The sequence below is a fragment of the Staurois parvus genome, unplaced genomic scaffold (genome assembly GCF_062004578.1).
Source record: "Staurois parvus isolate SC_StPar_1 unplaced genomic scaffold, SC_StPar_1.0 ptg000198l, whole genome shotgun sequence".
Taxonomy (NCBI): domain Eukaryota; kingdom Metazoa; phylum Chordata; class Amphibia; order Anura; family Ranidae; genus Staurois; species Staurois parvus.
In genome coordinates, this window is record NW_028317994.1 from 1,074,086 (window position 1) to 1,089,157 (window position 15,072).

Here is a 15,072-nt window from a genome sequence, read left to right on the forward strand (position 1 = left end):
TTGACTTTCATTAGTACTGTTCATTACGGAGTTAGTGGATGTGTTTAGTATAATCTTAAACACTACATAGCTGTTAAGGACATTACTTGTTGCTATTTATACACCAATTACGCACCTTGTTTTGAAGTTATATTGGTCATTCAGATATCTTTGAATCGTTTTATATACATTTTAAGAGGTGTTTGTCTATTTTATATCTATTGTATTATTTGTTTTTTAGTGCTGCACTACATATCTTATAAATGATTGTTATCTATTCATACACCCCTATATGTTTGTACATTTGGCAGTTTTACAATTCAGCCAAGTGGTCCACTCTTATTTACAGACCATTTATCATATTATTACCACATTTAATTAGTAACAATTTTTCAATCAGCAGTCCTAGTGTCACCTTCCACTTAGGTAAAATGCACTTTCTGAATCTGACATTTGCTTTTCTGCTAATGTTTTGTGTTATGATTCCTGTTTTATTCCTGGTAATTCCCTGCAAGTACTGTGTTAGCCTTAAAATGTAACTGAGATTACAAACATGGCATTGCCTGCTGCAGTTGTTTTCATGCAGAGCTGACAATCACCATGGTGACAATTCTTTGAATAGGCTTGGTCTACCATCTGAGCATAGATAGTGACATTGGAAGCCATATATATGGCCTTGGACTTCTGTGTGAAAAGGGGGAACATGCCTGCAAGCTATCGGTTCTCTATGGTAAGATCAGTCTGGTAGGTTAGGAACCCTGCAGAGCTGACCTAGCAAGCTTAGTCAGTGCTCTTCAGAACTTGGTGGATTTTCTGCCCTACTGTTTGTAATACAAGCATGATCCAAGCATCCTAAAGAAACAGCCCCTGAGAGCTGCAGGGTGCTCCACATAATTGCAAATGTGACTCCAATAGCAATGTGAAGCTTACACGGAGGAAGAAAAACTTTTCTTTAAAAACTCCATGTAAGTATGTGCATTTTGATAACAGCCAAATTTACCTCTTCATTGTGACTTTCTTCCTTATATGGATATATAGCATGTAATGGGGCTTCTTTACTTCGTGAAAGTCTTCAGGCAGAGATATAAAGTAAGGTATTTTGAGTCCCTTTGTAGGTGGATTAAAGGGGGAAAAAAATTAAATATTGTCAGCAGGCAGGCTATTTGTCTTCCTTACAGTGTACACTGAGCTGCACATGCGTAGCTCAGGGTACATTCTTAGCACAGTGCCTGTGTGATGGGACGCTTGACCTCCTGCACATGAATGGGTGTGTTGTGGAATCGTAAGCGGGTCTGAGAACTGGGAAACACACACAGTTACACATCCCAGTACTCTGCACTAAGGTTAATTTACCTTCTCACAGTAAGGGACATATTACATTTGGACTTAAAAAATTTGTACTGCAGTCACAAAGGGGTTAAGTATGAAATAAGAAAACATTGATAGATATGGCGTTTTAGATATCAATGCTGCTGCTGAAAATTTGGATCATCTTCTGTTGATTCTGTCTTATTCTTTGTAACCCCTGTTTCTTAACATCATTGTCAACGTTTTCATTATAGGAGTAAAGTTAATGAACTTTCATCAGAAATGACAAAGCTGAAGAAAGAAGTTGATACATATAATCAAGAGAATTCAGTATATTTGTCATATGAGAAAAAGTAAGTTATAGTTTAGGATAATTTTCTGTATAGTGTGATAATTTCAACATCTGTTAGCCCAACAAAAAGTGGGGCCTAAAACACATGAAAAACATGGGTCCTAAATGGCCTGTGTCATGCTATTTGTTTCTGGATATGGTGTTAAGATATTCTACATACAGTGCATTTGCAGGTCTAACCTGCTGTTTGCCAACAAACTACTTGCATTATTATATATATATAGTTTATACCCTTTCTTCCTTGAGAAGAGGTACTTAAAATGAAACTTTAGTCAGAAAATTAAGTCTTTTTAGATCACTTCATGCTGGCCCTTTTTGCAGGTATAGTTATGTAAAACATTAAACATAAATACCTATTCTGTTTAAGATCCAATAATACATCGTCTCACTCTGCTCTGCACATGCTCAGTTGCTCTCTATTTTCAGGCACTGTGCCGAATTTGTAGAGGCCACACCGATTTCTAAAGTAGTGTATGTACTACTTTTGTTGCGATTTGCATAGACATCTGTGTCAGATGTCCTACAAATTGCAAGGAAATCGGCAGGTCACCCGATTTTTAAATCGTGTGACTTCACTGTAAGTCGCACGATTTCAAAATTGGATTTGATGTGACCGGGGTGAAATGAGAAATGTATGTTCCTTGCTAATAAACATTATATTTTATCAAGTTGTTATGAGTAAAGTTGAGATTTGAGAGGGGATATGATCACAATATACAAATCTTTCTATGGTGACAATATTAGGGTAAAACTGTTTAATCTAAGGTCTCTAAAGGAGACACATGGCCACACAATGGATGAAAAGTGGTACCATCTTAACCACTTGCCCTCCAGAGGATTCCCCCCCCCCCTGACCAGGCCATTTTATGTGTTTCGGCATTGCGTTACTTTAACTTACAATTGCACAGTCATGCAACGCTGCACCCAAATTAATTTACGTCCTTTTTTCCCACAAATTGAGCTTTCTTTTGGTGATATTTGATCACCTGTGTGGTTTTAATTTTTTGCACTATATAAAAAAAAAGACCGACAATTTTGAGAAAAAAACAGTATTTTTTACTTTTTGCTATTAAACATATTCAATAAAAAAAATTTTAAAAATAAATTTCGTCATAAATTTAGGCCAAAATGTATTCTGCTACATGGCTTTGCTAAAAAAAAATCCCACTACGTGTAAATTAATTGGTTTACGTGAAAGTTATAGTATGTACAAATGACGGTATATATATTTCTATTTTTACTAGTAATGGCGGTAATCAGTGACTTATAGCGGGACTGTGATCAGTGCTAATAAAAAGCACTGACACTGTTCTAATGACACTGGGCAGGAAGGGGTTAACATCTGGGGCGATCAAAGGGTTAACTGTTCTGTTTTACTAGGGGCTGTGTGTTTGTGCTTCACTGTAAGCACACTGCTTTGCATGGCTGTGCTGTGATCAGCCATTCAAAGCAGTGTGCACGAGCTGACGTAGGAGAACAGTTTTGTTTACAAACAGTTCTCCTCCCCCCATCGGAGATGCCCAGCAATCACTGGGTGCCGGTGAGTAATCACCAGCCGGGACCCGGTGATTGACAGCAACTGCTGAGAATGGCGGCACGGGTAGGGCTCCCTACCTGGAAATGCAAAATCACGTGTATAAATACGTGATTTTGCGCACCCCTGTTGCCCTGTAGCAGTATATCTGCTATAGGGTGGCGGGAATGTGGTTAAACTGCATTAAGGGTTATTTACTGTTAGAGGTGAAGATGTGGAACTTCCTTCCACAGTTAGTGGTGTTGGGGGGATGTAGACATATTCAAAAAACCTTTAGGTGTGTTTCTCTGGGAACACAATGTACAGGGATATGATGGAAATTCTTAGCAATATAGCCACCATACAAACAAACGTTGAACTTGATGGACGTGTGTATTTATAATCAATCTTACCAACTATGTAGCAATTATTGTTGGATGTCTTACAGTTGTTACTAGAGATGAGCGAATCGAACCAGGCGAACCGGAATTCGAGTCAAATTTCAGGAAATATTCGATTCGCGTCGAATCCGAAATTTTGCCTACTTCGGGTGCGCAAATCGAATATTTCCCGATCAGCCGGCAAAAGTGTCCCTGCAGTGAGCTCCGCTATTTCTGACAGTTCTCTGACAGAAGGAACACATGTTTAGCGGTTGAAACATTGTATCTATTAGTTTCCATTTAGGATACAGATTTTTCAACCGCTGTACATGTGAAGAAGCTGTCAGAGAACTGTCAGAAATAGAGGAACTCTGCACATACACTTTTTGCCGGCTTGGAATTATTCTTATTTTCATCCTACTTCTTCTTCTTCTTCTTCATCCTCATCCTCATCCTCTTCTTCTGAGGATGAGGATGAAGAAGAAGAAGTAGGATGAAAATAAGAATAATTCAAAGAAGAAGAAGAAGAAGAAGAAGAGGATGAGGATGAAGAAGAAGAAGAAGAAGTAGGATGAAAATAAGAATAATTCCAAGCCGGCAAAAAGTGTATGTGCAGAGCTCCTCTAAGTGTATCTGCAGAGCTCCTCTAAGTGTATCTGCAGAATAGAGGAACTCTGCACATACACTTTTTGCCGGAAACCGCTGTATGGAGGGAATGTCCCAGAACTGTCAGAAATAGACTATTTCTGACAGTTCTGGGACATTCCTTCCATACAGCGGTTGAAACATTGTATCTATTTGTTTCCATAAATGGATCCATTTATGGAAACAAATAGATACAATGTTTCAACCGCTGTATGGAGTGAGTGTCCCAGAACTGTTAGAAATAGTCTATTTCAGACAGTTCTATGACATTCCCTCCATACAGCGGTTGAAACATTGTATCTATTTTTTTCCATAAATGACATTCTGCAAATACACTTAGAGGAGCGCTGCAGATACACTTTTTGCCAGCTTGGAATTAATCTTATTTTCATCCTACTTCTTCTTCTTCTTCTTCATCCTCATCCTCATAAGAAGAAGAAGAGGATGAGGATGAAGAAGAAGAAGAAGAAGAAGTAGGATGAAAATAAGAATAATTCCAAGCCGGCAAAAAGTGTATCTGCAGCGCTCCTCTAAGTGTTTCTGCAGAATGTCATTTATGGAAAAAAATAGATACAATGTTTCAACCGCTGTATGGAGGGAATGTCCCATAACTGTCAGAAATAGACTATTTATGACAGTTCTGGGACATTCACTCCATACAGCGGTTGAAACCGCTGTATGGAGGGAATGTCATAGAACTGTCAGAAATAGACTATTTATGACAGTTCTGGGACACTCACTCCATACAGCGGTTGAAACATTGTATCTATTTGTTTCCATAAATGGATCCATTTATGGAAACAAATAGATACAATGTTTCAACCGCTGTATGGAGTGAGTGTCCCAGAACTGTTAGAAATAGTCTATTTCTGACAGTTCTATGACATTCCCTCCATACAGCGGTTTCAACCGCTGTATGGAGTGAATGTCCCAGAACTGTCAGAAATAGACAGAAACTGTCACAGAACTGTCCTTCTTCTCATCCTTCTCCTTCTTCTCATCCTTCTTCTCATCCTTCTTCTTATCCTTCTCCTTCTTCTCATCCTTCTCCTTCTTCTCATCCTTCTCCTTCTCCATCTTCTCATCCTTCTCCTTCTCCTTCTTCTCATCCTTCTCCTTCTCCTTCTCTTTCTTCTCATCCTTCTCCTTCTTCTCATCCTTCTCCTTCTCCTTCTTCTCATCCTTCTCCTTCTCCTTCTTCTCATCCTTCTCCTTCTCCTTCTCCTTCTTCTCATCCTTCTCCTTCTCCTTCTTCTCATCCTTCTCCTTCTCCTTCCTCATCTCCAAGGGCATTTAAATTAAAGGTACAGTGTTCTGCACTAATTTAAAGGCTCTCTGAAGCTTAGAAACCCTTTTAATAAGTTAACTTCGTAGCGAATTAATTCGCATCGAATCGAATTTCATACTGGAATTCGCCGAATCAGCCGAATCGAATTTTTGAGAAATTCGCTCATCTCTAGTTGTTACTGTAAGAATATTAACCAGTGTAAATTATTAAAAATGGTCCTAAGTGTCAGTTTGAATAGTTACAATCCAGTTTCTGACTCAGGGGAAGACCTATTTACTGCCCCAACATTCCTTCACCACTAGGAAATAAGGGATGAAGCCTAGTCGAACCCAGTTGTGGTTCCTTGGTGGCTAATTGCCAAGCACAAGTACCAGCACTGTCACGAGTCACATGATTCTCTATACTTAGGAGTTCCAGCCATTTCTTTTCACCCTCGTAGCAAAGGGAATAATTGTTCTTCTGGGTGGCATTTCAGTTACCAGTTACTGTTTTCTTACATGGGAAAAGAACATGTTCACTTTAAAAATGACATCTCTTGTACGCTTTGTGATTGGCCTGACAAAGAGGGCATTGTTCCTTGAAAGTCTGCTTTGATTTACATTGCCATTATAGTTGTTTTACTCTGTTGCTTTTGTGATTTTGACCAAAGGTGCTCATACTTTATTTTTATGGATAATATAGTGCTGCTCTTAACATGTTTTATCTTGCTACTTGTTGCCCTTGTTTCTATAAGTGCAAGCAGTTTGCTTTACTTGGCAAGCCCGCCTTGTTAATAATGCTGTAGATTTAAACTTGTCTTTGTAAATATCTGATTGTAAATATTTGTTCTGTCCTCAGAGCCGAAGCACTTGCTCATGAAATTAAGGAACAGCAGGGACAGCTTGCAGACTACAACATGGTATATTTTTATTAATTAACACTTTGGTGCTGTGAAGCAAATAGAAACAAAACTTACCTTTAGACAAATCAATTGCAAAAAAATCTTCCACATCCAGTTGAAAAATGATAATACCAGATGCGAAGAGGCGGCTTTTCCCTGCATAGTCATCTGCAGCACATTTTTATCTTATTATTTAGGCTTTCATTTTCAGAACGAACAAATACTTTAAATAAAAAAAATAGTATTTTAGCAGAACAGCCCCTCAAATTATATGTAGCATATTGTACCTAATAAAATGTGCATTTTCTTGCACGTACTTCCAGAGTGCATGTGTTATCTATTGCATGTGTTACCTATTCGGGTTTCTGAATGGGCTCAAGATCTGAGCTTTGTGGTATGAATCTGATATACATTGATGTCTTTGACCTGAAGAAATGGAAAAAAGAAGTAGCTGAAAATATGATACTGTACGCCACATTCAGGAATTACACACACTAAAGAGATCAGCACATGATCTTAAAGGCAATCAGTCTGCATCAAAATATGCAAGCAACATGATATCCCACTGCGGGAGCATTTTGGCTACCTTCACCTCCGCCACTTTATCAATACATTAATACAGATGCCTTCAGGACCCTACAGGTTGACCCCCTTTAAAAGTCAATGCAGACATAGACCCCATGCTCCGGGCTTAATCTCTCTAGTCTACTCCTCCATTATTTCTTATAGAATGCCTCCGGTCCGTTCTTATCATCAGCGTTGGCAGTCGGAACTCGGGGGCACTCTGGATCAGCAGGATTGGCGGACCATGACCCAAGCATTATCTAAATGTTCTAGGAATGTTATCATTCTAGAAAATGCATATAAGGTTCTTTATAGATGGTATTACACGCCTGCTCATCTGGCTCGTTTTATCCCCACATACTCCCTGACTTGCTTTCGTGGTTGTCAACAAATAGGCACCATGGTCCATATTTGGTGGACTTGCCCTAAGGTTTGCAGACTGTGGATCAGGGTTTATGCCCTTCTCTGCACTTTGTTTCACACAGAAATTAAACGCAACCCGTATAAAGCGCTTTTATTTAAACCATTAGTGGGCCTACTTCGTCCTGAACTGCAGCTGGCATCGCATCTATTCATGGCTACCAAGCTGATGATCGCAAGGGCTTGGAAGACTCCCCTCCTCAGCTTTGAGGCTGTCAAAAATCAGATGAACTTTATAATGGTTAATGAAAAGCTGACGGCTATACTGTTAGACACCCATACAAAGTTCCTGCAGACCTGGCGTCCTTGGCTTGATATAGCCCAACCGTCGAGATTCGACCAGTCCCTCTTATCGTTCTAAGATTTACATATTATTTTTTTTTTCTGTCGCGATCCCCCTGGAGCCCTTTTTTTTTGTTTTGTTTTGTTTTTTTTGTCTCCTTTCTCTTCGTTGCTCTCTTTCCTTCTGTTTAGTCGGTCTTTACGATATTTGTGCTGATTGTGATTGCTGCCTTGATTATCGTACCAGCAATACTATATCCATTTGCCGGACTCCATCTGGAGCCCAGAATATAGAGTATCAATATGCATTCAGTGAGGCTTCATTTTCCATCTTCCCCGCCTTCTGTATGCAGATATAGTGACAACTTTTTATTTTAGTTTATTATGTCATTGGTCTCTAAATGTCTACCATTTTTTCGACTTATTGTTTTGTTTTCCTTTTTTATATACAGCACTTGTGTATGAAGTTTAATTTCTTGTCTTTCCATCAGTACATACTCTGTATTATTCACCAGAAAAATTGTATGTTTTATTTCTGTCGGTCAGTGCATCTGTTTTTGACTGAATCTCTGATGTTCTCTATTCTACAATAAAATTCTTTGTAAAAGAAAATATGCAAGCAACTGCTGCGCCACTTTTTTTTTTTTTTTTTTACAATGTGCAAGTTTTCAGTCTATCATCTGTCTTCGAAAGGTAGTTGGTCACTAACCTAGAACTATTTTTGGAGCTATGACTTCATTAGCTTCTTGTTCTGGCATAGTGATATACTATGTAGTGTTACTAGGTGAGTTGGATGAAGACGAAGTTGCAGGTGCTAAACGAAGTCAGCAGTGAAGACTCCTACATTTCTAACATAGCGGATTCCTTTTAAGATAAGTAGGTACCAAAATAAGAAAGTGTATAATAGAGAATGTTTGTTTTTTTCTTTCAGTGTAAGATATATTCAACAAACGTATGCGTTTTTTGGACTTTTTTGTGACTTATTGTCTTTATTTTGTTCATTTTTAGCTGGTTGACAAACTGAATACAAACACAGATATGGAAGATGTGCTGCATGAATACAATATAGTAAGTTATGCTGACGGTATAAGTTTACCTAATGTTAATTTACGCATTTACTTGATGTTAATTTACACTTTAATTTCCTGTCCATATACCCCACTTTTATTGTACCATAGAGTTGTACAAGTGCTGGTCTCCAAGTCATCATATTAACTGAAAAAAGGCACTTGACAAATGAGTTGTCTTGCCCATAAAGTGACACTAAACTATATCCCTATTCTCCAAAAATAATATATACACACCTACTACTTATCATGTTATCTATTTTTATGAAATCATTCTGCCTCCTTGTAACATCCTTTGTGAGTTAACATCTCCTTTTCCCCATCACTTCTGTTGTTTGGAACGAGCAGTGCACGTTTGTTGTGGTCATGTGTATTGCTCTATGCACATTACAAATCCAATAATTCAGACATACAGTGAGACCCAGGGGTGGACTGACAACTCATGGGGCCCCAGGGCAATAAGGGATCATGGGGCCCCTGTATTCTCGCCCACACTCAAACCACACCCAAAAGAGCCTACGAAAGGTAACGGGGGCATCTCATGGGGCTCCCTACTGACCCCGGGCCCTCGGGCAGTGCCCGAGTTCCCAAATGGTCAGTCCGCCCCTGGTGAGACCATAGAGAACAAACGTAGCCACCCTCTAATGGGCAGTTGGATCATAGTACCAAAGAAAGATTTTAAAGATTTGGAGTAGGCTGAGAGCAATATATTAAGTAAGGAATACATACGTGGATCACTTTTATTTGGTTTAAATCGGTTTAGCGTCTCTTTAAATTTTCCAACTTTTATCTTGCTGTTGGTTGATGACCTAATACCCTGTGAGTGTGTCATGGTGTCAGGACTAGAGTTGCCACCTCATCCCTCTAAAACCAAACGCATATAAATTACTAAAATTATATTACTGATTAATGTAGTTAAATTTACTTAGTGCTTTATTTGTACTAATCAGCCCCAGAGTGTGTTTCATTCAAATTTGACTAGTTTTAAAGGGATGGCAGCCCTTTTTGGGACGCAGCATCCAGCTTCTTCTACACTCTGTATCCCCCTTTCACAGTTTTTGTGTATGCACCTATCTCTCTATGGCAGGTATGTAAAATCCTGATAAAACAGTGGGCCATACTGGGAGGACTAAATCTTTACAGGACCTGGGCACATTCATTTTTTGTTTTAATCCATATACCACTGGGGGTGCATGAAGAAGGAGCTAGAAATATGCTTACAGCCCATAAAACACTAGTTTGACATGTTGGATTTATAGCAAGGAGGTCAGACATGATAATCTTTTTCCCCTTTCCACCTGCTAATATTAAAGTATATCCAAACATACAGTAGCTTACAAGTACTTAAATGTGGAAGCTGCGTTAGTTTTCTTAATCCTCTAAATAACACACTTCCTTTCTATCATGGCTACTCTGACACCACTGTATGTGTGATGGGAGTCTTGTCTGTCACCCATGCCGGAGTACAAACATGCATTCTTCTGTTCATCTCCATCAAGTGGAGATAAGGTATTAGTAGTTTACGAAAGATGGGTTAGAAGGAAAATAACATTGTTTACCGATTTAAATTCAGCTAACGACATTTTATTTCTGGCAAGATCATCAGGTATTTTCTCTACTTGCTGAACATATTTTTAGCCTTTAAAGGAAAACTAATGTAATAAATTTAACTTTTTATTATTATTAATAATAATAATAATAATAATAATAATAATAATAATAATTTTTGTTCTTGGGTTTAGATATGCTTTAAGTTTTAATTCCCCTGTCACTTCAGTTAGAGCAGAATCTGTCTGCTCCTGTCACTGGAGCGAGATGTCTAGTCTCACTCCCTTCAGTATATACTGTTGCTATAGCTTGAATATGTTTTGGTAAATACCTGGAAAAAATCTAAAATTGTGCCTGTGTCCAAATATATATGGACCTAACTATATTAATTCAAGCACCTTCTGTTACGCCTTGGTATTATTACACTCCTTTATTATTAAAACATTCACTTTATAATAGTTTTTAGCCCTGTGGTGTTTTGATCATGATGAATAACAAATTTTTGTTGTTATAGCTGAAAGCTCAAAATGATCGAGAATCCCAGAGTATCGATATTATTTTCACAGAGCGACAAGCGTGAGTACTATTGATAAGCTTTCTGAAAAAAATATGTGGACTGATTTGCTGGAGACATTATGTAAATAAAATAAAGGTTTCTCATGTAACAGGAAATGGCTGTTAAATGTAACGTGGTGTACTTTTTATTTTTTGACCAAGTTTTACTTTTTACAAGATCAGCTCTTTTTGTTTAGCAGCATGATCCTGTATTTTCAGATGGTTTAGACACTTGCATTTGTGTTTTATGAAGTAAAATTGCGATACTGAAATGTTGCATGCAGTATCAATGGCCTACATGGTTTTGTATTTTTGCATCTTAAAGCTTAACTGAAGACAAACTTATTTTATAGATGTGTACAGAGTGGAGAGAGATTAGAACACCTACTAGGTTTTTATTGCTGTCCATGTCCCTGTTAGGGAAATTCACCCTCTCTATTTGTCCTGTTACCATCTCAAGAGAATCTAAAATTTTGGGTTTTCCCCAGAACAGTAATAAGGGAAAATTGTTCTGGAGACCTGGGGGGCCCAAGGGGTTCTCTTTAATTTGCAGGGATTTCCTCTCACTTCCTGTTTTGGCTATGGAACAGGAAGTGAAGCTAAGTTTCCCCAATGCGACACAGATGGCGAAAAATTTATAGGGGTTATAACCCTCCCTTACTCTATCCAAAATAAAGAAATGTTTGCCTATAGTTCTATGTTAACTTATGAGAACACTGAAAAGCTACATTCCGATTGCTGTGGCTAGAAAAAAGTATCTATACCAGTGTGTTGCGTTGGTAGCTTCAGCTGAACCTTTAGGACTGTCAGATTAGGATGTGCTAATTTACTGGTTTGATGTGAAATATCACAGCACTGAGTATTTAACAAACCAGTACAGTTTTAAATCTTCTCAAAGTTATTATTGTGTATGCTTGGGCATGGGGCAAGCAGGGTACTTTGTAAAGTCCTGTGCTTTTTAGTTCTAGCTATCAGTGGCAACACACAGCATTGTAAATTTGCCAAGTCTCTCTACACATACTCAAGGGTGAAATCATTAGTGTGCTACTAATATTGCAATGTGTGTGCCTGAAAATTTGGTGGTTTGCAGATCAGAAACTAATTTGTTCAGTTCCAGTGGCTCCTTTGGCTTTGATTTCTCAATTACATTGTTGTCAAGGTTTTTACTTCTTCATGCTGCATATAAGCTTGTCTAGAAGACAGCGGTTGAAATATTGATGTGTAAGTGACCACAGTCTCAAACATATGGGCAGCTTAAGTGTTGGTTGTTGCACAATCCCTTGCTAATAAAGGTTTAGCACATACCTCAGCACTTATACTTGAAAAGTATGAAAATGGCTGACCGTTTTGCTTTAAAGTGGCCCTAAGGGTTGGACATATGTACCTAACCAACACTTTTATGGTTTAGAAGGCACACTGAGTTGCCTGCACATCAGTCAAAGGTCTTAAGAGTTCCCATGGAGACTGAAACTCTGAGCACTCTGATATACAAACTGCAAACCACTCCTGCAGTTGCCGGCTCTGGTCTACCAACAGAGAGCATGCCATGAAAGGGACAGCCCTCGTATAATGAGACATATCAGAAAGTGATTACTATGTAACTAGCTTTCCTCCCTGGAGGTGTAGTGTAACATAACACCTTGCTTCCAAGTGTAAAGCTGTGCAGGAAAGCTTCTGACTCTCCCTGCCAAACTCTGGCTTTGTAGTGTGATCCTTATGTTACTTCTAAAAGACAGAAAACTGTTGGTAAAATGGGCTGAAAAGGAATATACGTACACAACTCTGCATGTGTTAACAAACTACACAATCACCACAAGGCAGGGATATTGTCATCCACTACACCTCAAACACAGGAGGAATGCCAGTATTCCTAAAGTGGAACTATACTCATCAAGTTAACAGTTTCATTAAACAGGTATATTCCCGGCACATGCCAGGAATGGTAACCATCACATTTGCTTGTGCTCTCAGCCAAACTGTCAAACCATCAAATGGATGGGGTCATAACTCATCAGATGTGCAGCATAATGGCAGTTGCAGATGAAACAGAGGGTAAGATGGCAGCTACCTTGGCTGAAATTGATAGGAGGGTTTACTCCTGCTTTAAAGTGGGTGTGAAACCTCAGACATGAAATATGAACTAAGTATATCCCTCTATAGTGTGTACTTGTCTCAATCTAGAGCACCAAGTGTCATCTCTCTCTGCTGCTTTGTTCCTCTGCTTTCTGCATGAGTCACTTCTGACACATTTTCCTGATAAAAAGAGAAAAATTATGACAGCCGATTGACAGCCTCAGCTGTGTGACAGCGTGTGTCTCTTCCCTCCAATCAGCTGTCAGAACTCTCCTCACTGAGCTGTGCAGAGAGCAACCTCAGTTCTCCACCCCCTTTTTTCTGAACTCACAGACAAGCTTTAGGACTCATGTGCACGGGGCGCTTGGAAAACTCTTCTGAACGATGGAAACTGACTTCTGGAAAGCGTAGGTTAAAAAATGGCAGTTTAGCCGCGTTTGCATACCGCGTTTATGTGTGTTTATGCGCATTTGCGTTTAGAAGTGTTTTTAAAAGATAACCTCAGGGGACCTTCCCAAATGCCCAGAATGCACTGGAAAAATAGTAAACAATTAACTATTTCAGACATTTTGAGAGGAATGGAGAGAGCAGAAGCAGAGAGAGCAGTATGTGTTGAGATTACCTGTCTTTGCTGGTTGTATTCACTATGGATCCCATCATGAGCATAATGCGGCACATTCTATCATTTTTTCCTTCACGTAAAACCTGGAACTGACTTCGCTGATGTACTGGGTCCATTTGAATACATGGAAAACACATTGCATGCATTTCTGATGATGAAAAAAGGCTCTTGACAGCATCTGGATATGGAACAGTTAAAAAACGCTTCTAAACGCAAATGCATATAAACGCGGTTAACCGCATTTACAAGCATTTGCCGTCTGAAATGCTGGTAAAATCTACTCCTGAAGTTTGGTGCGTTCAATAAAACAACTGTAAAGTCAACTGCCTGTAAACGACAGGAGAGGACAGTACAGGGATATTATCAATGTGCTGTAGTTTCTGAATTGTAGTCTGCAGAGAGGTCAAATCATTTGCTTATGTGTATTTCAGCAGTATACTTATTTGATTGTGTAATGTTCACACTGCGCTTTAAAATGGATAAGCAAATATTGTCTCTAGTACAAAAGGTATGCGTATTCTCACTTGATTCGTGGGGTGCCTTAAGTATTTCTTCCAGATCTGTGAGGTAAACAAGCATAAAACATTGCCTTTGTGTGGGAATTTTCTATAATAAAGAACAGAGAACAGTCACTGCTGCTCCATGTGCAGAGTGACTGGTCAGGCTTTAGTGGGTGGGTTTGCTGAATCAGCCTGTGCAGCACAATGATGATGTCACCACTACTTTTAAAAAGTAATATCTGGGCTTGCAAAGGCATTTGGTGCACACAAAACAGATCTGTTTCCTTTGTGGCTATTGAGGAATATATTTAAATGAACCATTATATGTCTGGAGTTCAGCTTTAGTAATTATAAATATAATAAAAAGTAAGGGAGTTTGTCTCTACTGGCAAAGTTATTTTGCTCTTCCAAGTGATCTCCTGTGCTTATAATCTGTACATTTTCATGATTGCTTATGCACCTGAAAGAGCTTTAATTCTCTTTTTTTTTTCTAAGTTATGCCGGCCATAGATGGGTAATTTATCGGCCAAATTTTCGTTCGCACGAAAAATCGTCCTTTAATCATGCCGTTAGTGGGGCCAGCCCATCGGCCATTTTTCGCAGATCTCCTCATTTATTTTTATCGGTCATGCTGGAAAATCCACGAAAACCGGCCGTTTTTCATGGACATTGGTGGCAGCATCGGCAACGGGGCTGACCGATATTTCGTTTTGTCGGCCGATAAACGGCCCGTCTATGGCCTGCCTTAGTTACAAGTGTGATGCTACCTGCAGGGGTGTGGCAATTTTTGTAAAAACTACTTGTCCAGGGACTAAATCGGTGTCCCAGTCTACTTGTCCCTCATTACAATCTATTTGTTCTGATAAAAAATGAATCCGTTTTAATCAAAACAGTATTTAAATCTGCTTTTAGGTAATTTCTGGAGCTTTTAAAAAGAAAGGGGCTTAAATGTTTAATATTTTTAACATTGTGCTGTTTATCTCCTCCTCCCCTCCCTGCCTGTCTCCAGCACCGTACCTGGGGACTGTCAGGGAGAAGAGGGAGAGACCTTGCAGTGTAATGAGCACTCGTCAGGAAAGGGTGGGTCAGGGCTTAT

At 39.0% G+C, this 15,072-nt stretch overlaps 1 protein-coding gene across 4 annotated transcripts in view; it reads left to right on the plus strand.

The window, feature by feature from the left end:
- Nucleotides 1-15,072, plus strand: part of IFT74 (intraflagellar transport 74) — a 144,532-nt gene that overhangs the window by 14,401 nt on the left and 115,059 nt on the right. For all 4 annotated transcript variants that reach the window (XM_089678050.1, XM_089678049.1, XM_089678048.1 and 1 more), the window contains exons 5-8: nucleotides 1,542-1,640; nucleotides 6,303-6,363; nucleotides 8,620-8,679; nucleotides 10,741-10,802. In XM_089678050.1, coding sequence (XP_089534176.1) covers nucleotides 1,542-1,640; nucleotides 6,303-6,363; nucleotides 8,620-8,679; nucleotides 10,741-10,802 — 282 coding nt within the window. The remainder of the gene's footprint in view (nucleotides 1-1,541; nucleotides 1,641-6,302; nucleotides 6,364-8,619; nucleotides 8,680-10,740; nucleotides 10,803-15,072) is intronic.